Source organism: Emydura macquarii, unplaced genomic scaffold, assembly GCF_026122565.2.
Source record: "Emydura macquarii macquarii isolate MOO-44397 ecotype Brisbane River unplaced genomic scaffold, CSIRO-AGI_Emac_v2 contig_212, whole genome shotgun sequence".
In the NCBI taxonomy this organism is placed as follows: Eukaryota; Metazoa; Chordata; order Testudines; family Chelidae; genus Emydura; species Emydura macquarii.
In genome coordinates this window covers 11,912,436-11,935,380 of record NW_027130349.1, presented here as the reverse complement: position 1 = coordinate 11,935,380, position 22,945 = coordinate 11,912,436, and the positions used below count along the sequence as shown (strand labels likewise).

General features: G+C 37.7%; 1 protein-coding gene across 1 annotated transcript in view; it reads left to right on the top strand.

The window, feature by feature from the left end:
• Positions 1 to 22,721, top strand: part of APCDD1 (APC down-regulated 1) — a 33,399-nt gene extending 10,678 nt beyond the window's left edge. The window contains exons 3-5 of the mRNA XM_067547842.1: positions 2,079 to 2,610; positions 17,363 to 17,684; positions 19,520 to 22,721. Of these exons, the coding sequence (XP_067403943.1) occupies positions 2,079 to 2,610; positions 17,363 to 17,684; positions 19,520 to 19,971 (1,306 nt within the window). The 3' untranslated portion in view covers positions 19,972 to 22,721. The remainder of the gene's footprint in view (positions 1 to 2,078; positions 2,611 to 17,362; positions 17,685 to 19,519) is intronic.
• Positions 22,722 to 22,945: the final 224 nt, after the last annotated feature.

Here is a 22,945-nt window from a genome sequence, read left to right as displayed (position 1 = left end):
ATTATGCCTGAAAACTCCTATAGATTTCAGTAGGAATACTGTGTGTGGAACAATTGCAGGATCAAGAGAATCTTTTCTGACTATACTAAGCAGATAAACCACAAAGGTTTCAAACTGACAAGCTGCAAATTTTGCTTCTATTACTATTGTAACTTTTTCAGTTACTGTAACTTACATTCACTGTTACTTTATAACAAACCTACAGCTACAGCAAGTTCATAGTAGCTAACACTCTTAATGGAAAAGTTATGTGACTTTTAGTCTAATAAATATGTAAAGTATTTTATGTTAATGTAATCCTTTTTGGATGGGATTTAGTGTTCTTATTTCACTAGTAATATAATAGTTTTTTGCCTACACTTTCTTATTTGTACAATGGAACCATTTAAATGACTGACTGATGAAAGAATACATTTTACATGCACACTTAAAGATATATGCCAGATCTAAAGCCCGTTGAAGTCAATGGGAGTATTTCCATTGATTTCAGTAGGCTTTAGATTAGACCCTAAAGCCCTAAAACTATTATCTTATAACAAGAGGAGCTGGTAACAACTCCGATGTTTAGGTTGCCTAGCACTTTTCAAGAGTCCTGTGGAAAAAGCAGCATGTGATCATATAATTGAAGCCTATATCATAACATGAACACACCAGGGTGACAAATCAAGGTTGCATGGGCAACCTAAATTCTGGTATGTACTAATTTTCAGCTGCTTGACTTTGAAACCTAAAAACATTCTTCTAATGTACTTTTTTCTGTATGTGATCATAGGAATATGTCTGCGTAAAGAGTAAGTTCTCAACATGCTAAATGAAAAGTAAATGGAAAATTGACCTGAAAAGTAAAACCTGCTGAGCTTATCATCCTTAATAAATGTATTGTTTTTTGAAAAGTATTTATTTTAAGCACCCTGGATGACACCCAAGGGAGAGATTTTTTTTCAAAGGCACAAAGAGGAGTTTGACTTTCAGTGCAAGCTGGGAGCCTAGCCCCCTTTGTGCCTTTAAAAATCTTCCCCAAGATTAGCAACACAGCCTCCCTCTAGATCACTCATTCAGGTAGGAAGTAACCAAAAAGCATTGCCATCTGATGGCTGTTTAGTAGCCTGTTAGAAGTGAGTTGTTGATTTCAGTCCAGCTTCTGCTGAGCTGGTGTTCACATGTAAATTATATACATATATTATAACTAAGTGTTTAGGAAGTTTGCACAGCTGCTCCCAATACTGTACCTGTTCTGTGGTCAGTCAAGGTGCTTCATATTTCAGGGCTCTCAGTCCTTTCTCTAAATTCACTTTAAAAAAAAAAAGGGGGGGGGGATATTTATTTAATTAGTAGCCATTTTCTATGAGGAAGAACTGCTTTACATGATGCTCCTGAGACAAAACCAAAAATGGAAACAATTTTTTTATAAAGGCAAAGATTAAAACGTTCAAACGAATATGGTCAAAAATTAAGCTTCATCTTTAATCATCACGTACTCCTAGAAAGCAAATAGAGTTGATAAAATGACAGACTGGGGGTTAGATTTTCCTAGGAGCAACTATACATAAAAGTACCCTTTTTTCCAATTTAAAACCATGTTAGCTAAAGAAAGAACATAAGAGCTCATTATCCCAATGGTGCAAGTGATAAAAGAGGAGAGAGAGAGAGAGAGAGGAAGGGCTGCCCAGGGATTAAGGTAGGAACCTGGGACTTGAAAAAACCCAAGTTCAGTTCTCTCCTCTGTCACAGACTTTCTTTGTTACTTTGGGCAATTCATTTAGTTTTCTCTGTGTCGGAGTTCTCCATCTGCAAAATGAAGGTGATATTTCCTTACCTCACAGGGGCATTGTGAGGATAAATACATTAAAGTCTGAGGAGCTCGGATACTACAGTCATGGTGGCCATGTAGGTAACATAGATAGGTGAATGATATTTTTTAAAAATGCATTTAAGAGGTTTCTACAGTACTAGGACAGTACTAATATGCTAGTGGATACTATAAGCATTTGGCCATCTTATTAATCATAGTATAATTGTAGTAAGTGTATTACATCTCTCTAAAATTGTGTTTTTCATCATTTTCAATCCTCCTACAGCTGTGAAGTTAGATCAGGTCCAGAGTTCATGACAAGATCCTATAGATTCTACCACAATAACACATTCAAGGCCTACCAGTTTTATTACGGTGGAAACCGCTGCACAAACCCTACCTACACCTTAGTTATCCGTGGTAAAATTCGTCTTCGTCAAGCATCTTGGATCATCCGAGGGGGAACTGAAGCCGATTACCAGCTACATAACATTCAGGTTACCTGCCACAGTGAAGCAGTAGCTGAAAAACTGAGTCGGTTGGTAAACCGTACGTGTCCTGGATTTGTACCAGACAATGCTTCCTGGGAGCAGGATGTGAGCTACAATTTATGGAGAGAAGAGAATGGCTGTGAAAGCACCAGAGCTCTCAATTTTGCCATGCATGAACTTCAACTGATCCGAGTTGAGAAGCAGTATCTACATCATAATTTAGATCACCTAGTGGAGGAGCTGTTTCTCGGAGACATCCACACAGATGCTATGCAGAGGATGTACTATCGGCCTTCTAGTTATCAGCCTCCGCTTCAAAATGCTAAGGTACATACACTTTGTTTTTTAACAAAAGAAGCAAAGCCAAATCCAGGATCTTTTACGAATTAACAGTTTTATTATAAGATAAAACCCCACTATTTTTTAGAGTAAGTGATGGATTGCAGTTTTTACAGGCAATGCAATCAATTTTTTTTAAAGTGATAATTCATGGGAGTAGTATCCCATTTGTGGATTATGAGATCATGTCAAGTGCATTATAAATTTGGGTCAATAGGTGGCTGAGCTGCTTGAGCAGGAAGAGAAATCCACTCTGCAATAGAACCGATCACTAGAACAGGGAGATGAGAAATGCTGTAGAGGTGGACAAAGACTGAAAGGCAACAACAAAGAAGGAGAGAAGATTCAGGGTTCGAGAGAGAAGGAGTAGCAGAGGGCAGTGAAAAGACAACTAGTGAAGAGGGAAATAAAATTGTGTGACCATATAGAAGGGAATTGTGGTCTACCAGCAGAGAACAAGAGGGAATTGGAAGGTAAGGACCTAAGAGGAGCAGCATGAAAGAGGGAGAAATTGGTAGACTGTGCATGTCATGGATTCAGACTCAGATGCATACGTTATTTGAAATGAAAAACAGGTAAATTTTGAATCTGAGGCTATAATTCTATTTTAGGATCCTGTTTTCAGTCTGCCCTTAGCTTCAGTGCAAGCTGATCAAACCATAGTGAGTTAAAAAAATAACCATGGAGAGTGTACAAGCATGTACATTTGCAATGGGTCTGTCTGTGCATCTTTTCTGCTGACATCTCAAAGAAATGTAGCAATTGGAACCACATTTGAAACTTCACTTGCCATCAATAATTTCCAGACAGACACTGTTTTTGGATTACTTCCATTTAATGGGTTATCATAATTTTTAACTTTTCACTATAACTATTACAAAAATTGACCACAACATGATGAGTGTGAGATGAGACACAACAAGGGAAGAGAGGAATTTGCAGAGAGTGGGTTTGGGTTCCCATTTATTCATAACCCCTTCTGTCCTCTTCCTCATTGGAATTCCAACCATATGACACCTCTAGATGGGTAGTGTTAGTTAAAATCCAGACACTTCTGTGTGCCTATGCAACTCTGGCCATTATTTTTGTTTTATCTTATCAGCTCACCTCAGGTGGCGCTGGGGCAACTTTTCTTTTACTTTTTAAACCCTACATTGTCCCAAAATAATTTTTAGCAAGAGCAGAGACACACACACATGCGCACCCCTCATCAAAACACCTGGGTTCAGAGCAATTTACATTTTTCTATTTCAGTTGATTAACTAAAACAAATAAATTTCTATTTTAGATTGGTTTTCTCTTTACTTATTTTGGAGTGAGGGCCTTTATTTTAAATTATTCTTCGAAAGTGATTCTTAAGTAAAAAAAGTGCATTGATCTATTTTGTAGCTATACTAGCAAATTTTGTAGGTGTTTTTCAGAATAGTTGGAATGGAGACAAAACTCTAATTTTAGTATAACAGGCTAAGACTCTGGGACTGTCCCACCAAACCTGGGTATCCTGATATTGGCAGTTAAATGACATGGTAAAAATGTCTGCACTTCATTTTAGTGGTAACATTCATAGAGGTTCAGTGATGGAATGGTCAGCTTTACTGTTCAGCTGGTTATACAGAAACCAGGATTTTGTGTCGGTTCTCCTGTAACCTTGGTACATTCTGATGACCTTTCAACTGCCTGGCCCCTGTGCTGCAAGCATTGCTAGACTGCTCACCTCTAAAGAGCAATGCTCTAGTTAAAAAGAATAAATCTTGCAAAATAAGTCTGTCTCTTAGACCCATCTTCCTGCCATGTAAAGTCTAACTATTAACATACCATCAGCACAACCAGGGTCTAGTAAAGTTTTTTTTGCTGAAAACAATATTTATACACTGTTCCATATATCATTCTATAAAATGCAAGATGAAGGAATATAATGGATAAACTAGAAGACTTTATAGATATCCCAAAATATTTAAAGCAGGGTAACTAACTTCAGGCCTAGCTGGAAATTTGCCAGGAGCCCAGAAACCACACCCAATACTCATAACATCTAGAAGAATGTAACCCCCATCATTTTCACTCCCAGGGTTTGGCTCACAGAGACCACAACGCAAAATGCACTGTTTTTGCTTTGAGTGGTCACGCCTACATATTGTAGGACAAACATAAGCCTTTTTGTAGATTCTGACAATCTTCATGTGGGCTCTGGACCACTGTGTAGATAGCACTAGCTTTAAAGGTTGTGGGAGGAAACAGGTAGTCAGACTGCCTCGTAATGTATATGAAGTTTATCTACTTAATTATAGTCCCCTTGATGGGCCAAATTCTGCCTTCAGAGGTATGTGCACAACGCCCATTGAAATCAGTGGCAGCCTACTGTATGGCTCCCAGACAAATTTTGGTCCTATATGTTTACCAGAATTGATGGAAGAAAAGAAATAACTTGAAAGATCAGTAGTTGAGGAGCTCAGTACCTCCAAACATGGGCTTATGTGTCAGCATGGAAGCAGAGTCCAAGTCCAGAGGCTGAATCAGTGGCATTGGAACACCATTCACATAAGTATCACTGGCAACAGAGAATGACATCACTACACAGGGCACAAGCTAATTCTCGGGTACCCAAAAAGGCAGACAGATGCAAGTACTGTGTAATAAAAAACAGTGTCATTTGATAGATAGAGCAGTAGATCAGGCTTCAGGAGATCTGGCTTTATTCCCGCTTTTGTCACTAGACTGCTAATGATTCTTGCCAAGTCACTTCACCTCTGCTTTTCCTCCATCCTTTGTCTATCTTGTCTATTTGGACCAAAGCTCTTCAGGGCAGGAACTGTCTTCCACTATGTGCCTGTACAGTACCTAAACCAATGGGGGTCCCAATCTTGGTTGGAACTGCTAAGTGCAACTGTAACACAACAATTAATAGGATCCAGGCAACTCTTGAATATGCAAAAAATGAAGATTGTGTAGATATTTTTAGTTTTGTGCCTCTTGTTCAGATTCTTGTGGCGGGGGTGGTGGTTTTGTTTTGGTTTTTGAAATGGTAAAGTTGCCCATTTAGAGAATAGGCTTTCATTATGATACAGTTAGCAGTAGGGGAAAAAAACTTTATATATTTGCATTAGCAATCATAAAAGGCTGCTGGGTTTTGATACATACCTACTACCCAGGATGTCTTCTGTACCAGCAGGTTGTTAACCTGGCTGTGGGCTCCAGTGTTTTCTGAATGTAGGAAGAATGGTAACAGAAGATGCGTATTTTAAAAGACCACACAAACATACCATTGAAAGGTTATAACCCTTCTTCTTTGAACTCCTTTCCTTTTCCAATTGCTGGTCCACAGGGACATAGCTGAAAATGAGTTTAAATGCTAAATTGCATTTAAAACCCACTAGTCACAGACTCCTCTGGAAACTGGACACCTTAAATAAATAGAAACATTAAATCAACTTGTTTTTTTAAAGCTTTCTACAGTCATACAGCAAGACTGGTGAGGCAAGGAAATGGCCATTGAAGTGAATCAGGTGTACTGTGTGGAATCTTTCATATATGGCTTTTCATTTCCTTTTTATTTATTTTTTTAAATATATAAAGACTTGGCCAAAATTAGTTTCTAAGAAGATTCACTGTCTAAGTTAAATTTATAATTAGGCCTCCATGAAGATGACCGCTCCACCAAACTCATAAATTTACATAGCCACCACATTTATTACTGATGTAGTTGAAGCAAATAGTAATTAAAAGCAAATGATTGCTGGGTAAGTTAGAAATGTGAAAGCCGCACGATCAGACTTTAAACAAATAGAATTGGGTCTTGTCCAAATTCCTGCAGTGATTTAGCCACAGGATGGTAAATCAAAGGGGCTGTCCCAAAGCCAGACAGCTTTAAGCCAAGCTAGTAATCTAAGTAAATTCACAAATGCCCGTATCTTAACTCAAGTGTACATATGAAATTGGGGAGCTTTTAAAAAATATCTAATTTGTAATCTCTTAAGGCCTGACAAATTCTCTTAGATAAGAGCATACCCTAAACAAATTCCTCCTTTAAAATACATAGAAGTATCTAAGTTGAATTTATTGGTGATGGATCTGATTTATTGCTGACAGAGCTGAAGATAATCAATTCAGACCAGGTTCTAAAAGCTGCTGAGCATCTTCAGCTTCTGTTGAAATCATTGGGAATTCAGAAAGGTGCTCTGCACCTGGCAATTCAGCCTTTTAAATAATATCAGAGAGCTGAGAGAGTGGAAAGAAGCTTGGAGCTACCTGAGTGGTGTGATGGTCGCAATATGTTGTGCTGCGTCATATGAAAGATCGAAGGTCAAAAGTGGAGTCAGGGATTCTTTCTAATTAGCCATAGAAATCGCATGATTTGCAGAGGTGATGTGGAATATAAGGACCCTAATGGTCTGAGGTATGAAGAACGGTGTGGAGTTCAACCTGCTCTCTTAGCAGAAGAAAATAATAAGAGCTCTATTTAGAAAAGTTACATGTGACTAAAATTGGAGGTAATATACATGGAAACCATACTGGCACCCATCTTGTACATATAATTTACACTAAAATGTTGTTTACTGAACAATGAACTCCCAGTGCCTCTTTCCCTTTATTCTGTCAGACTACAAAAATTAGAGTGGGGATTATGGTACCAGGTTATTCTACTGACATCATGGTAACTATTAGAGTGTTAGGATAGAATTGTTTGTAATGTCATCAGAACCCAAAAATGTGTTTGAAGACCCTTATTCATCCTCTTTTTGTGTGTGTGTTCTCCAATATTTGATGACATGCAATATATCGAGAAACATTCTCATTAGAAACCATACACTAAGTGTCTTTCTTCTCTCCTGCAAATTTATTTATTGTTTGGGCCTTATTTTCTGAAGTGCTTAGCATTTGCAAGTATCATTGACTGTAGGGTGGAGTTGTGGGTGCTCAGACGTCTGAAAAATCAGATTTTAGTTGGGCATCCAAAAACTGAAGTGCCCAGAATTAGTGGACACATTTGAAAATTTGTTCCTTAATCTCTCTGAGTTTCTTCAGCTGTAAAATGAGACCACTACTTATTTGCCTAGCACCCAGAGTCATTTCAAGGATAAATTAATAAATGTCTACAAAGTGTGTTTAAAAATCTCAGATAGAAGGTAATGTGTAAAAATTACCTCAGCCCGAAATATAATTTTCTGACAGTATTTTGTTGATTGGCCAAACTATAAATACTGCTACTAAAACATGCAAAAGTCTGTTTCCAGATGGGGTGGAAAATGGAGCGATTTTGCATCTGTGTATTTGCATAAGATTGTTGCATAAAGAAATATAGTGGGGAAGAGGCCAAAGCAGAAAACTATTTAAAAAAAATGATTTCAAGACAATTATGAACAATAGGATATATGGGACGCTCTTTAGAGATAAATTAACCCATCACATAGCTGAGGCTTATTTTCATACTACAAATCTATTGGGTATAATGTTACAAAGGATGTGCTACTTTTAAAAGTTCTTTCTTCTTACTTTAAAAATAACACACTATGCTTACTCTTTATACAAAAGACATTGTTAAAGAATGGCCAAGATGAAATATGACTTTTGATCTTGATTTTTAAAATTTTGATTTTTTTAAAATCCTGAAGATTTTAAAAATGAGCTTTTATTTTGTCTTTGTGAATTTAATTATTAGTTCTATTATACAATTGTAAAAGCATTGTCAAGTGCTAAGTCTTTACAGGGCAGGTATAATAAAATATCAGCATAAACTTGACTGCTTAGTCTGACAATAGAATAAAAATATGCTTTTAGATCAACTCAACAAGCATTTATATTGGTGTCAATTTTATCCTTGTCAGCCATCTAAGCACAACCCATCCATCACTTGTTTGAGATAAGTAGGGAGGGAGATAGACTTATCAATAGTGTTTTCACATAATCCAGGCAGGGTTAGTATATAATTTTTTAAAATGATAGCAGCATCATAACTAATGTTTTAAGGCAGCTTTATTCTTGCAGTTCATTTCTAGAGTCTTCAAGTTCAATCACTTGCATCACTTTTTGCAGGAATTTGTTTGCTGCTTCTGCTTCTCAAAATATATATGATTTGTTACTATAAGTTAACATCAGTTTAGCTGGATAGATGACAGATGCAGTCATGTTCATCTGAGGAAAAAGGTGTTTGAGTCTTGTTTCTCATCTTTTGACATGGATGATGGGATTTAAATTCAGGAAAAACAACAATTTAAGAATTTCATACTTTATTTTGATTTTATGTGGGATTGTGAAATTCAGTTGAAATCATTATATCAGAGACTGGTGCAATTTTATAGCGCCTTCAGCTTCCTTCCCCTGTCTTTCCACTCCTGGGAGCATATGACACATATAATGCCCTAAAATTTGTGGTATTCACATGCAGACAAATCTCACTGCATCCCTACCCTTCTGTCTGCTCTGAATTCCCCCCAAAAATTGGACAGCGCTGCAACAGGATTACTGAATTTTTCCAATGGTACAAAATATCTTTCATTTGCATCATGACTTTTAATTAAAGTTTTAAATCTTTTGTTATTGTTATGAGCAAGTTTATCCCATTTGGCAGCCTGAGTTATAACTGCATCAATCATACTTCTCAACTACCAGCAATCAATCTTCTGTGTTAGCCACCATGGCCACATATGAGGTCATGGAAACCTGTAAGTTATCACTTCTGTGGTGGAGTTCATTAAAGTGTTGTCTTCGACTGGAATTATCTGAGGGTGGAGGAGTAAAGTGTGAAATTGTACTGAGTCTCCATGGAAATGACAGAAGTTGGTCCAATAAAAGATATTCCCTCACGCACCTTGTCTCACTAAAATATTTTGGGACTGAAACAGCTAAAACAACACTGCATTTCCTTGAAAGTGTCCTTTACATGGCCTGAGCTGCTTGGCAACATGAGATGAAGACGTTCAGTTTTTTGCATTTATTTTAAGACATTTTTAGCCTCCCTCTGAATTTAATGTCTCAAGGATTTTTTTAGGTTGTTTTTGTTTCCATCTTAGGACTTTTTAGTTGCTAGATTTAGGATCTGCCACCTAGATTCTCAGATAATAACATGTTTAGAAATGTTTATAGTTTATAGTAATAGTCCTGATCTGTGTCCTTTTCTGCCAATAGCCAGCTTTGCCTTGATAGAGTAGGTTTGTGGATTTTTGATAGATTATTGGTAAGAGGCTCTTTTATTTTTCCCTTCCCACCCCCCCTGCCTTCACTCATGACAATATTTTCATCCATCTGATTTAAGTTACTTGATTCACAACCCTGAGCATTTGTAACTAAACAACTAGCTGTTGTTTAATTTTTCTGAGACACTCTTGACTTTCCAGCTAAACAGGACCCTATTACCGTTTCGGTAGAAGCAGCAGCAGAGAATAACAAAGGGTGGTGTTAGTGGTAATCTTCAAATCACTGTGATCCTTTTTTCTCCTTGAGCTGTGGAACTGAACTGTCAGCTAGGGAACCAGCCTTATCTTAGTCTACGTGGCCTCAATGAGTGACTGACAATTCACAGTCTGATTCCTCAAAATCACCAAGAACAGAGAAGAGTTGGGCAACCATAGAATCAGCATTATTCAGCAACTCGTAAAGGGAAAGCCCTCCTCAGAAAAGGAAAAAGCCCCTACAGATCCATAGTTTGAGAAGCTTGTAGAGTTTATTAGGCAGCAGCTACTGTAATGGTGATTTCTTGTAGATAGAGCCCATTGTTAGAAATACTTGGAAACACACAGGCCATTGCTTTTTGTAAAGCAAGAGCTATCCATCTTATCCACCGTTCATTGTAAAGCCTTTTAGCTTATTTTATGCTCAAGTGAGTTTTTATTAGAAATTATTTTAGTTGTGCTTGGAGAATAGCAGCAGGCAAATGCTTTTTGCCTCTGTTCTATGTTTTCTTTAAATGTCTGTGTTTAGAAACTAGATCCTATTGCCCTTACTAAGATACATGGAAAGGGAGAGATTTACAAGGCCTTAAGCAGTGAGATTTAAAGCCAAAAGCAGTTGGCCTGGAAAAGAAAGGTCTCACAAATGAAAGCAACATTTAAAAAAAAAAAAAAAAAAAAAAAAAAAAAGCCACCCTTAAAAATAAATTACTCCATAACTAGATCCATTCACTTTATAACAAAAACTAAATCTTTCTTCCATTAATTGGACAAAAATTACATTTTCAGGGATTTTGGAGCAATGTATAGCATACTCTTCCTATTAAAAAGTTCATAGCTCTCTTAGAAGATAATTTTCAGTCAAAGCTATCATGAAGATGAAAGGGGTTTTATATGGGGTTGGAGGGAATAGTCTGGATAACAAAGAAGCAATGCCTTCAGTAGAAGGCATTAGAAAGCAGCCGGTGTATGTTAAAGAAAGGTTAGAAACTTTATAGGATAGCCCTGCTCATGAACAAACCCTCACCCTAAAATCTGATGAAACTTTTGTTTCCTCCTTCCTCTACTATAAAAACTTACTAGGTTTTATCTGCAGGCTTGCTTGGGATTTATGAAACTGATCTATCTTGTTCAGTAGAAAGCTTTCCAATTTACTTGAAGATTTATGGTTCAGAATTGCTCATGGACTAATAATTTTTTAAAATAAATGAATATCACGTGAATCAGTACTTGTGAAAGTGCTGGACTGACAGCTTGGAGATTCACTGCACATCTCAGGTAGCTGCACTGCAATTTCCCCCATTCTCCCTTGCCAGTGTGCCTCAGCCTTGAATAGGGAAGCATACAGTTCAGTCTTCATGTGCATTCAATCCTGAGCTCCTCTGCTGAAACTGCTAGTGAGGTTGTCAAATGAGATGTGGAGATCTGCTCACAGCCATTCAATTTCTTTTAACTTATACTGGCTCACAAACCCAGTTCACTTCCAGTCGATCTTAGATATCTTCTATAGCCTCCATTATGATAGTATCTGAGCAGCTCACAGTCTTTAACGTATTTACTCTCACTACATCTCAGCTAGTTAGAAAATCTACATTCTGTAGATAAGGAAACAGACACAGAGGTTCGGGGTAGTGGAGAGGTTTTGCGGGGCTTTTTTGCTCAATGTCACACAGCCTGTGGTGGGGCCAAGACTTGGCCTTGGATCTTCTGAGTTCTAAGCTAGCAATCGGCCTATTGGACCATCCAACAAACTCCACATGGAATCCTCAAGCCTCAGAAAATGCCACACTTTCCCAATGCTCATATATTATCTGTGCTTTTTTAATGTTCTTGTAAGCTAAATATACAGGACCAGATTTTATTCTCAGTTACACTTGTGCAAATCTGTAGTAGCTGCACTGGATCAGGGAAATTACCCTAGTGGCATTTTTTTGTATTTATAGGGCATGTTGGTTACACTTGTACCTAAATACAGAATTTGGTCCTTAAAAGTAGTTTCATTACAATGCAGTGATGGCAACACAGCACTACAGTGGCAATAAATAGGGTCCACTTCAAACACATGCTGAAGCAGAATAAATTAAGTAAAATACAATTTATAATTAATTTGTAAATATACTATTATATTGTACATAGCATCTTGATATAGGACTTAAATCATACCCCACTTAAATCAATGACTGACTTTCCATGGACTTGGCTGCCCATCTTTTATATGTAGAAGCAAATGCATGACCCAATGTAAAGTGTATATAAGGAGAAATGTATTGTATGGAAAAAACTAATTTTGTGAAGTTATATTTGGTTACATTATCAAAAAGATAATTACAGGATGTTAGTGTAGAATGTGGAAATGTAAGTGCATTTCCCTTTAGTAGTGGCATGAGATAAAATGTTGTGAATGGAGAATTGCAGGACCCAGCATAGCCCCTCGTAGCTAATGTAAACTTTACTACAGTGTCCTGAATAATGAAGATGAACATTTCTATAATAAAAGGGGAGGAAGGCACAAGACTATGTATTCTATACCTTTTCTTCTAGCTATAAAAGTTTTTTTTTCCAACCTAGCATAAAGCACCAATCAAAGTATTCTATATTTCAACAGCCCTTTACAGAAGTTTTACCATCAGATCCAAAGATGATAAATGTAAACAAACAGTATGTAGCAAATACATAACAGGTGCTAGTAAGAGCAGAAAACTTTACTTTTATCTAACAGCGCTCTAGTTATTCTGCTTAATCTAATCATTTATTGCCATAAATCATGTTAGCTTAAAAAATTTTCAAAATACTTTATCCTTCAATAAACTGTGGTTCAAAGTTTGCTAAGCAAAGCAGAAAGTTTCTCTTACAGCTAAGTAATCTATAGTTTGAAAGCAGAATAGCTAAACTGCACTGTCTTGCCAAAAAAACCAAAACACTTAGTAAAGTCAAAAACAATTAGTGCTAGAAACTACATAGAAGTCTTTATAGTTTTCATTTCTGATTTTAGAGGACTGGAAGCCTTGGAAATGGAATTCCTCCCTGCTAGGAAGCTTGAAATGGATATCAAGAGAAGGTTCATTCTGCCTGTTAGTTCAGTTACTGGATACCCAACAAACTACACTCCATACTAATATGTACCTGATGTATAGTGGTTTGGTCATTGTGTCAGCACTTGTCCATTAGGAAGAGAACTGAGGACCCCCCTCCCGCCTCCCAAACACACACTCATTTTAGTTTCTATGGAAGGCCTCTGACAGCATAGTCATACTGCTAAACCTCACCAAACTCTAGCCCCTTTATGTCAGGTAAAAGGGTCAGAGCAGTGCAAAAAGGCTCTAAAGTATGGGATCTGGCTTATTGGGGGGGCTGGGGATTCACCAATACAGGAACTGAAGATGACAGCCTCAAGGTTGCCTTCCAAGGCCCCACCTTCACACGCCCACAAGTAGGTGATGGGCCACAGCACCGAGCACAGTGGATGGAGATTCCAGGGAGCAGTGCAACTCCTAGGCAGATGGAGCACCTGCCATAACTTACACTGGCCTCTATGGCTATCTGTATTACACTGGGAGTCATGGAACAGACCAGGATTGGGAGGGCACCAAAGGTCGCCTAAAGTTATCCTGCCCCTTCCCCCCTCCCTCCCCCAAACCCTCCTGGGCTGAGTTCTGTGCTGGGCCACAGCACAGAATCACATCCCCACACCCCAGATGTTCATACAGGGCTGAATCTTGCTGAGTGCCCTCATCTCTAGGGGGAGTCAATGGAGGTGCTTCGCACCTTACAATATCAGGTCCATTTTGACTGCGACGCTCTGCCAGATAAACCAGCCAACTCATGTTCCCATTGAAATCAATTGTTTAATTCTCACTGATTTTAATGGCACTAAAACATAGACCTTACTGAATAAGATGCTTGCATTATAAAAAGGATAACATGGCAGATAGTCTTGGGACAGAAAGTAGGAGTTAAAACATCTATTAGAAATGTTTTCTTGATTTTTTTTTTATTTACGATGAAGACACATTGTTTCAAGGTAAACATATCGACCCCAATATCACAACATTGTCTAGTATACAAGAACCAGAAAGTGACACTAAGCCATAAGTGAGACAAAATGGGTGAGGTAATATCTTTTATTCTAAATAAGAGCTCTGGGTTAGCGCAAAAGCTTGTCTCTCTCACCAACAGAAGTGAGTCCAATAAAAGGTATCACCTCATCCATCTGGTCTCTCTAATATCATGGGACTAAAACGGCTACAACAACACTGCATATTAAGCCATAAGATCATAAGAATGGCCATATTGGTACAGACCAATGGTCTATGTGGGAGTATTGTGTCTTCCAACTGTGGCCAATGCCAGATGCTTCAGCGGGAATGAACAGAAAAGGACAATTGTAGAATGATCCCTTGTTGTCCAGTCCCAGCTTCTGGCAGTCAGAGGTTTAAGGATACCCAGAGCATAGAGTTGCATCCCAGACCATCTTGGCTAATAGCCATTAATTGATCTATCTTCCATGAACTTACCTAATTCTTTTTTTAACCCAATTATACTTTTGACCTTCACAACATCCACTGAGAATGAGTGCCACAGGCTGAATGTGTGTTGCGTGAAGAAGTATTTCCTTATATTTGTTGTAATCCTGTTGCCTATTAATTTAATTGGGTGACTCTTGGTTCTTATGTAATGTGAAAGGATAAATAACACTTCCTTTTTCACTTTCTCCATACCATTCATGTTTTTATAGACTATCATATCCCTCCTTAGACTTCTCTTTTCTAAATTGAACAGTTCTAGTCTTTTTAATCTCTCCTTATATGGAAGCTGTTCCATGCCCATAATCATTTTGTTGCCCATCTCTGTATCTTTTTTGAAAAAGGGGGACTAGAACTGCACACACTATTCAAGGTGTAGATTTATACAGAGGCATTATGATATTTTCTGTTTTATTATCTCTTTCTCCTAATGGTGCCAAACGTTGTTAGCTTTTTTGACTGCTGCTGCACATTTCAGAGAACTATCCATGATGACAAGATTTCTTTCTTGAGTGGTAACAGCAAATTTAGACCCCATCATTTTATATGTATAAATGGGATTATTTTTTCCAAATGTGAATAACTTTGTATTTATCAACATTGAATTTCATCTGCCATTTTGTTGCCCAATCTCCCAGTTTAGTGAGATCCCTTTGTAACTCTTCACAGTCAATTTTAGACTTAACTATCTGAAGTAATTTTGTATTATGTGCAAACTTTGCCACCTCACTGTTTTTCAGATCATTTATGAATATGTTGAACAGCCCTAGTCCCAGTAAAGATCCTTGGGAGATCCTGCTATTTAACTCTTTCCATTGTGAAAACTGACCATTTATTCTTACCCTTTGTTTCCTATCTTTTAACCAGTTACTGATCCAGGAGAGGACCTTCTCTCTTATCCCATGAGTGTTTACTTTGCTTAAGAGCTTTTGGTATAGGACATCGTCAAAAGCTTTCTAAAAGTTCAAGTATACTATATGGACTGGATCACCCTTGTTTGCATGCTTCTTGATATCTTCAAAGAATTCTAATAATTAATGAGGCATGACTTCCATTTACAAAAGCTGTGTTTACTCTCTCCCAATATATCGTGTTCATCTGTGTGTCTGTTAATTCTGTTCTTTACTGTAGTTCCAACCAATTTGTCTAGTGCTGAAGTTAGGCTTATTGGCCTGTAATTGCCAGGATTGCCTCTGACACTTTTTCTAAAAATCAGCATTACATTAACTAGCCTTAGTCATCTGATACTAAGGCTTATTTAAGCAATAGGTTATGTACCACAGTTAGTAGTTCTGCAACTTTATATCTGAGTTCCTTCAGAACTGTTAGGTGAATACCATCTGGTCCTGATGATTTATTACTATTTAATTTATCAAGTTGTTCCAAAATCTCCTTTATTGATGCTGGGACAGTTTCTCAAATTTATCACCTAAAAAGAATGGCTCAGGTGTGGGAATCTCCCTCACATCCTCTGAAATAAAGACTGATGCAAAGAATTCATTTAGCTTCTCTGAGTGCTCCTTTAGCGCCTTGGTCATCCAGTGGCTCCACTGATGGTTGGCAGCCTTCCTGCTTCTGATGTACCTAAATTTATTTTGCTTAGATTATGCATCTTTAGCAAGTTGCTCTTCAAATTCTTTTTTGGCTTGCTTAACTATAATTTTACACGACTTGCCAGAGTTTATGCTCCTTTCTGTTTTCCTCAGTAAGATTTGATTTCCAATTTTTGAAGGATGCCTTTTTGCCTCTTTTATTCTGCTTTTAGCCCTGGTGGCATTGTTTGGGTCCTCTTACAGTTTTTTTGTATTTGGGATATACATTTCATTTGAGCTTCTGTTATGGTGTTTTTAAATAGTTTCCATGCAGCTGGCAGGCATTTCACTCTTGACACTGTTCCTTTTAATTTCCATGTAACTAGTGTCCTAATAATTGTGTAGTTCCCCTTTTTGACGTTAAATACTACTGCGTTGGGTGTCTTTGGTATTTTTCCCCCTACAAGGATGTTTAAATTTAATTACATTATGATTGCTCTTACTGAGTAGTTCAGCTCTTGGTTCAGATCCTGTAGTCTGTTTAGGACTAAAATCAAGAATTGCCTATCTGCTGGAGGGTTCCAGGACTAACTGCTCCAAGAAACAGTAATTCATGGTGTCTACAAATTGTATCTCTGCATCCTGGGGTGATGTAGCCAGTCCATTTAAGTCAGTGGAGTTGCTTGCATGTCATTGAGAGAAATATTGACACAGTCCTTTTAACCAGATGCCACTGGAAATGAAATATCTATGCTTTGATATTTTACACTAAAGCTTAATATATCTTCAAAAGTTTAAATAGCAGGATATTAATTTTCCGGACTGCTAGCCAAATTAAAAAAGTTAGGAGGATATATGTACATATCCACAGCATCCAAAGTTAATAATTAAAAAGAGGTAATAAATACAAAGTCCAAGCTGAACAAATGTGTTTTTAATGAAATTAAGAGAAGGCTTTTAAGGCAGCTACTTACATGAGTTAACCATTCTGCCAGCATTATAGGTTCAAAGCGATTTTTTTCTTCCAAATGAGGTAAACAATAAATACCTGAAATAAAATATTTGTTCAAGATAAACCCAGGAGAAGAAATTAATATCTTAACCGTCTTCCTGCTGCGCAATATTCTATGTACATATTCCAGGCACATCACTTGAACGTACAGAGTCTGCAGTAAAATATAGCAGCAATGACGCAAACATTTTAAAATCCTTAGATGTGAAGTTGATTTCACCTCCGCATGACAAACATCATGGCCTTCATTGAGGAGAATGTCTAACAGGGGTTTTCTCCACCTTGTTTCAGAATCACGATCATAGCTGTATAGCATGTAGAATCATTTACCGGTCAGATGAGCACCACCCTCCAATCTTACCTCCAAAGGCTGATTTGACTATTGGATTGCATGGAGAATGGGTGAGCCAGCGCTGTGAGGTGCGTCCTGAAGTCCTCTTCCTCACCAGGCACTTCATCTTCCATGATAACAACAACACCTGGGAAGGTCACTATTATCACTACTCTGACCCCATCTGCAAACACCCCACCTTTACCATCTATGCCAAGGGGCGCTACAGCAGGGGAGTTCACTCTTCCAAAGTGATGGGAGGAACAGAGTTTGTGTTCAAAGGTATGACTGTGACATTGTGCAGTTTATTTCAGTTCCTGAGTAGAAGATAGGTTGTTGATAGCTGGATAAAGTTGCCAGTGATAATGATTCAAAAATTCATATAGTGTCAAGAACTTCACCAACAAACTGATATACAAACTACACAGAGGAGTCAGGTCTCTCCCACCTGTCCCCATTCCCAAATGCAGCAACTTCTGAGGCAAAAATGTTGTAACTTGTAAATGATGCACTGCAAAACTACAAAACAGTTTCAGTCAACTACAAAGCAGGTCGGATAAGTGAAAAATATCTCATTGAAACTACAGGAGCAATTGAGCAGAATTCAGTTGTCCAACTGGTCTGATAACAGTGGTGAAAACACCCGCCTCTTATAAAAATACGATAGAATCTTTAACAGCAAGAAAACAGTAGCTTTAGTGTCTTAAGACAAAAGACATCCCCCTTAGCCTCATCCTGAGGCATTGGTTCAGCATTGACAATGTCACCTGTGGAATCATCACAAGCACTGACTAAACCTATCCTGCTTAGCTTGAGATCCGGCAGGATTCACAGCCCAATGTGGTAGAACCTGAAATAATATTTGTTAAGCTTTTAGACTTTCTAGATCTTCAACTTAGGAAAGAGCCTAACTGGAGGAACTAGGATGTTGGGCCAGAATTGCCTAAGGAACCTAAGGGATGCTCCAGTCTGTCAGAGGTTCTGCTCACGGTAGCAACACAGTGCCATGGTTGGTTACCTGGAAGTAATTACATGGGGTGAAAGCCGGGCCTCGTTAACTTCAGTAAGGCCAGCATTTCACCCAAATAAATACATTATTTATAATGTTTTGTTCAACCTGCTGCTGAACATACGAGAATCCAGCTCTAAAAAAGTAAGAGGATAAACTGTTAGTTTTCTTCAGTTAATCTTCCTATAGAACCTGGGAAATAACATGGATTGTGGGGCCACCCAAACACACATGGTTATAAAATCGCAACAGGAAAATTCTGAGAAGTGTTGCTTTAAAAAAATCTGAAATCACATATCTGTTGCTAATGTTCTGCAGGAGAGGTTACATTTCTGGAGGGTTGTGAGGGGTTCTGTTTTATTTTTGGTGAAGTTTGTCAATGCTAATCCACTGAAAACCGCAATTCTTTTTTTATAACATAATGGGCCAAATTCATTCCTAGGATAAACTCCATTTAAATTCCCCTAAACCCATTTAGTTTAGCTTTTTTTCAGGTCTGATGCAACACAGCTGATGAAAACCAACACTCACATGACAAACTCCGTTGAAATCTAATTAGTATAGCCAGAATTGAAGAAAGTTATAAGAGTCTTATGTCTGAAATTATAAACTGCAGTTATTTTTTTAAGACATGGGATAAAGTATCCCCCTATAATTCAGACCTAGTGATGTAATTCATTTGATGGTATGGATATTATATGGGAGATGGTAAAACTGTGATATTTTCTGAGGTTTGGGGTTTCCATTTGGAATTTATTAGATCATTAGGTTTGTGGACAAGTATATCTTAAAAATACTTATGCTGATCATGGAATTAATCATAGAATATTGGGGTTGGAAGGGACCTCAGGAGATCATCTAGTCCAACCCCCTGCTCAAAGCAGGACCAACCCCAACTAAATATTAAATAAACTATAAACTAATATTAAATAAATTCTGAACAAAGTTGTATTGTATCCTCCTTCCTCTATCTTTGTATCTAAACCAACAAAGAGGAGAATCAAGCCCTTTGTTGCATCTCTGAACTCAGGGCTATGCCAAAATAAGACTGTCACCTTCACTTTTGCTTTCTCCCTGAGAGACTCAGCTTTCTCTTCTTTCTTTACAGTAAATCACATGAAAGTCACGCCCATGGATATAGCTACAGCCTCTCTACTGAATGTCTTCAATGGGAACGAGTGTGGAGCAGAGGGATCGTGGCAAGTTGGAGTGCAACAGGATGTTACTCACACCAATGGCTGTGTTGCTTTGGGGATCCGCCTACCCCACACAGAGTATGAAATCTTCAAAATGGAGCAGGATGCCAGGGGTAGATACTTACTGTATAACGGACAGAGACCTAGTGATGGGTCCAGTCCAGACAGACCAGAGAAGAGAGCCACTTCTTATCAGATGCCATTAGTTCAGTGTGCTTCATCAGCACCGAGACCTGAAGAGTCACCAGAGGAGAATAAAATAGGTCGCTATAGCAGCGAGGCACCAGAAAAGGATTCCAGTGTATCTGTCCTTACCCTGGTGCTGTTTATTTGTACTGTGTCACATTGGAACATTCTCAGTTGAACGGAAAAAAACAACAACTATGTTTCATGATAACGAAACCAGGATTCCATATGACTGAGGGTTTTTCTTTTCAGAAAGAAAAGGACATTTATTTTCTTGATGCACTGGAATGCCTGAGAACTGTTCTTTTCCTTATTTTTTTTTCCCCCTCCTTGAATCGTAAACGGCACTCGTTTGATGTTTCTGCTTTGAACTTCGTCCAATCTGATCCCTGGCCTGACATGACTGCACAACAGTAATTGCACTTTACGACTGCAGACTTATTTGGGTTTTTAACTGCTAGGGTGAACTTACAGATCCTGCTTCAGTTGGCTCTGCCATTTTGCTGTTGTGGTTCATTTCCCCACCTAACACTCAGTTTCTCAGCAGTATTTAACCATCAGGAATCACTCTGTATTGTGTTAATTTTGTGATAATGGCTTCTGTCTTATACTTTAGGACTGTGCTGTAGATATGGACATATAAAGAAACCCCACAAGGATCTATCTAAATATAATCTTACAGGTTATACACAAAAGAAAAAAATATAAACAATCCTCCAGTCAGAAGTTAAATGGAAAATTCTCTCTAATTAAGTGACATTAAAAATAATTTAAACTATTTTACATATAATTGTTTAATTTGTAAAATCAACCAAAGATTTAATCAGATGTAAATATTTTTCTCAGTAACATTAGGTATGCAATTGCTTCATGCCACCCATTGTATCTACTAAGTAGTTACAATAACTCCCCTTTAAAATCAGATAGAGAAAACATTTTTTTCCATCAGGTATGCACAATATATGTAAGTTGCAGAAGTAATAATGGCTTGCTCCATATTGTTGTATTCACTACCCTTTATAGCCTCTCTATGCAATATTCCTACCTTGAATTCCATTTTGTTAGGAGTGGACAAAACAATGAAGGAGCTGGGACTGTAACACAAATCATCTAAAAAAAAATCCCTCTGCTAAAATAGATTAAGAATTGTAAAGTGACAGTAGGTAGGAAGTAAAGAAAGTATTCTAGCAGCAAACATAACATAGGTCATGTCTTCTCCTTTCAGCTTAGAGAGCAGAAAAACAGCTGAAAATTTGAAAAGTTGGACTAAATTTTACCAGGGGTGCACAAATACAGCTACACTCCCACCCTTCTTTTCATTACACAAGCCCCTATTGAGTATGAGGCTCCACAGGTTTGGGAGGATGTGGCTGGGAAGGGAATGGGCGCTTCCAGGGAGAACTCCCTTCCCCAGAATCATGTGAAGGGCATCAGTTTAAAATGAGGAAATAATTAAATTGAGTCTAGTATCAGCAGGGAAGCAAACACTATTCCAGTAGTGATGCTTATGCTCAGATTCCCAGCTTGACTCCCATTTCACATGCCCTAGAATGTTTTCTGAAGAATTTTCCCTTTTTCACCTAAGTTTTTCCAGACTTGGTCTCAGAACTTAAAGATGAACTTTTTGGGAAAGGCTTAGTAGGTGTTTTGGTCCTTCTTTCCACATGACTGTCTAATATAAACTAAAGCGATTAAATAAAATAATAATAATAGCCTACTTTGAAGTGGCATTTGTGAGGATTTGGCTTTTCATAGAGTTTTTCTTAATTATACTATTTGCTTATATGACACAAATCATATAAAAATTATATGACAAAAGTTGAATTCAAGTCTATGTACAATTCATAGTTTCACTACCAAAGATATGGTTTTAAAATCTTCATATTGCATTAATATAGGAATTCAATCTAGGACTTTTCCAGTTCACTGGTAATATTGCCCGTGAAACAATGTCCAAGTATATATTTATGAACAAGATCTTTTGCATATTCCTCACCTGTTTTTCAAATGAAAAAAGAAACGCCTCCCTGTGTCCATACATAATGTATATTGTTTTAAATATTATTATTAGTTACCCAGTTGCTTGTGTCAATACTAAATGGCTGAGATAGGACTCAATCTTCAAAATTACAAGTGAAATATGCAATCTACATTCTCTACAAGATTATGCAATTAGGTCATATATGCAAATTTGGTAGCGGAGAGTTGTACAAGTTATTGATCCTCTAATTGCATCAAACTCATTTAAGTTGTATGATACCGTGTACACCTATGACACAATACAAATATATTCCAATCTATAGTTTTTGTGTGACATGGCTCCATTGCCTGCCAGCCTAAAGTGTTAAGACTTAGCAATGGAGGACCTGTGAATAGAGTAATTTATGCCATATAGGTTCAAATGTTTTTAAGAAGTGAAGGGATAGAGCAGGTTTCTTTCACAACTGTGCAACTTGACACTGGAGTTCTGTAGCAACATGTTACATTCTGGCCCAGAAGATATGCGTCCGAAATAAAAAAAAAAAAAACAGCATATAACCAGCAAGGGAAAGAAACTGTTGTGCAAATCATTTTTACATATTTTTAAAATAACTTCTCTCAAAACACAAAACGGAACAGAAAGGAAAAAATGTGATCAGAAGTAAGAATCCTTGTGTGTTTCACTACAGTTTACACATTGTGCCTGCAGTCCTAGGCCAGACCATGACAGGAGTCCATATTTAAGATATAAAGTTGTTCTTGCCAGTGTTGGAGTGTGCTTGCTTAAAGCCCAGGATTTTTTAAAAATATTTTTATTTTTGTAAAGTTATAGAAGATATTTTTCTTCCTGACTTCTTGTTCCAGATTAAACTGCCAGGGAAGTTTGAGCACTTGTTAAAATATTGATTGAAATAAAAGACTCAGTGAAGAACTAAGAATTCCACAGTATCTTACCTGCAATGGTTGTGTTTTGTCTCCTTTCCACCTGTAAGGAATAAAAAGCCTCTTGGTAAGTTACACCCAAACTAGAGTAAAACACTATCTAATGACAAAAATCTGTTTCTCTGCACCTATGTTATCTAGTTGTGACGGGGTGTTGGTCTCACACTGGCCGCTGTGGGGTTAATAGAGCCCTAGGGAGGCTGTGCAAGAGGCAGTCAATTAGAGAGGGG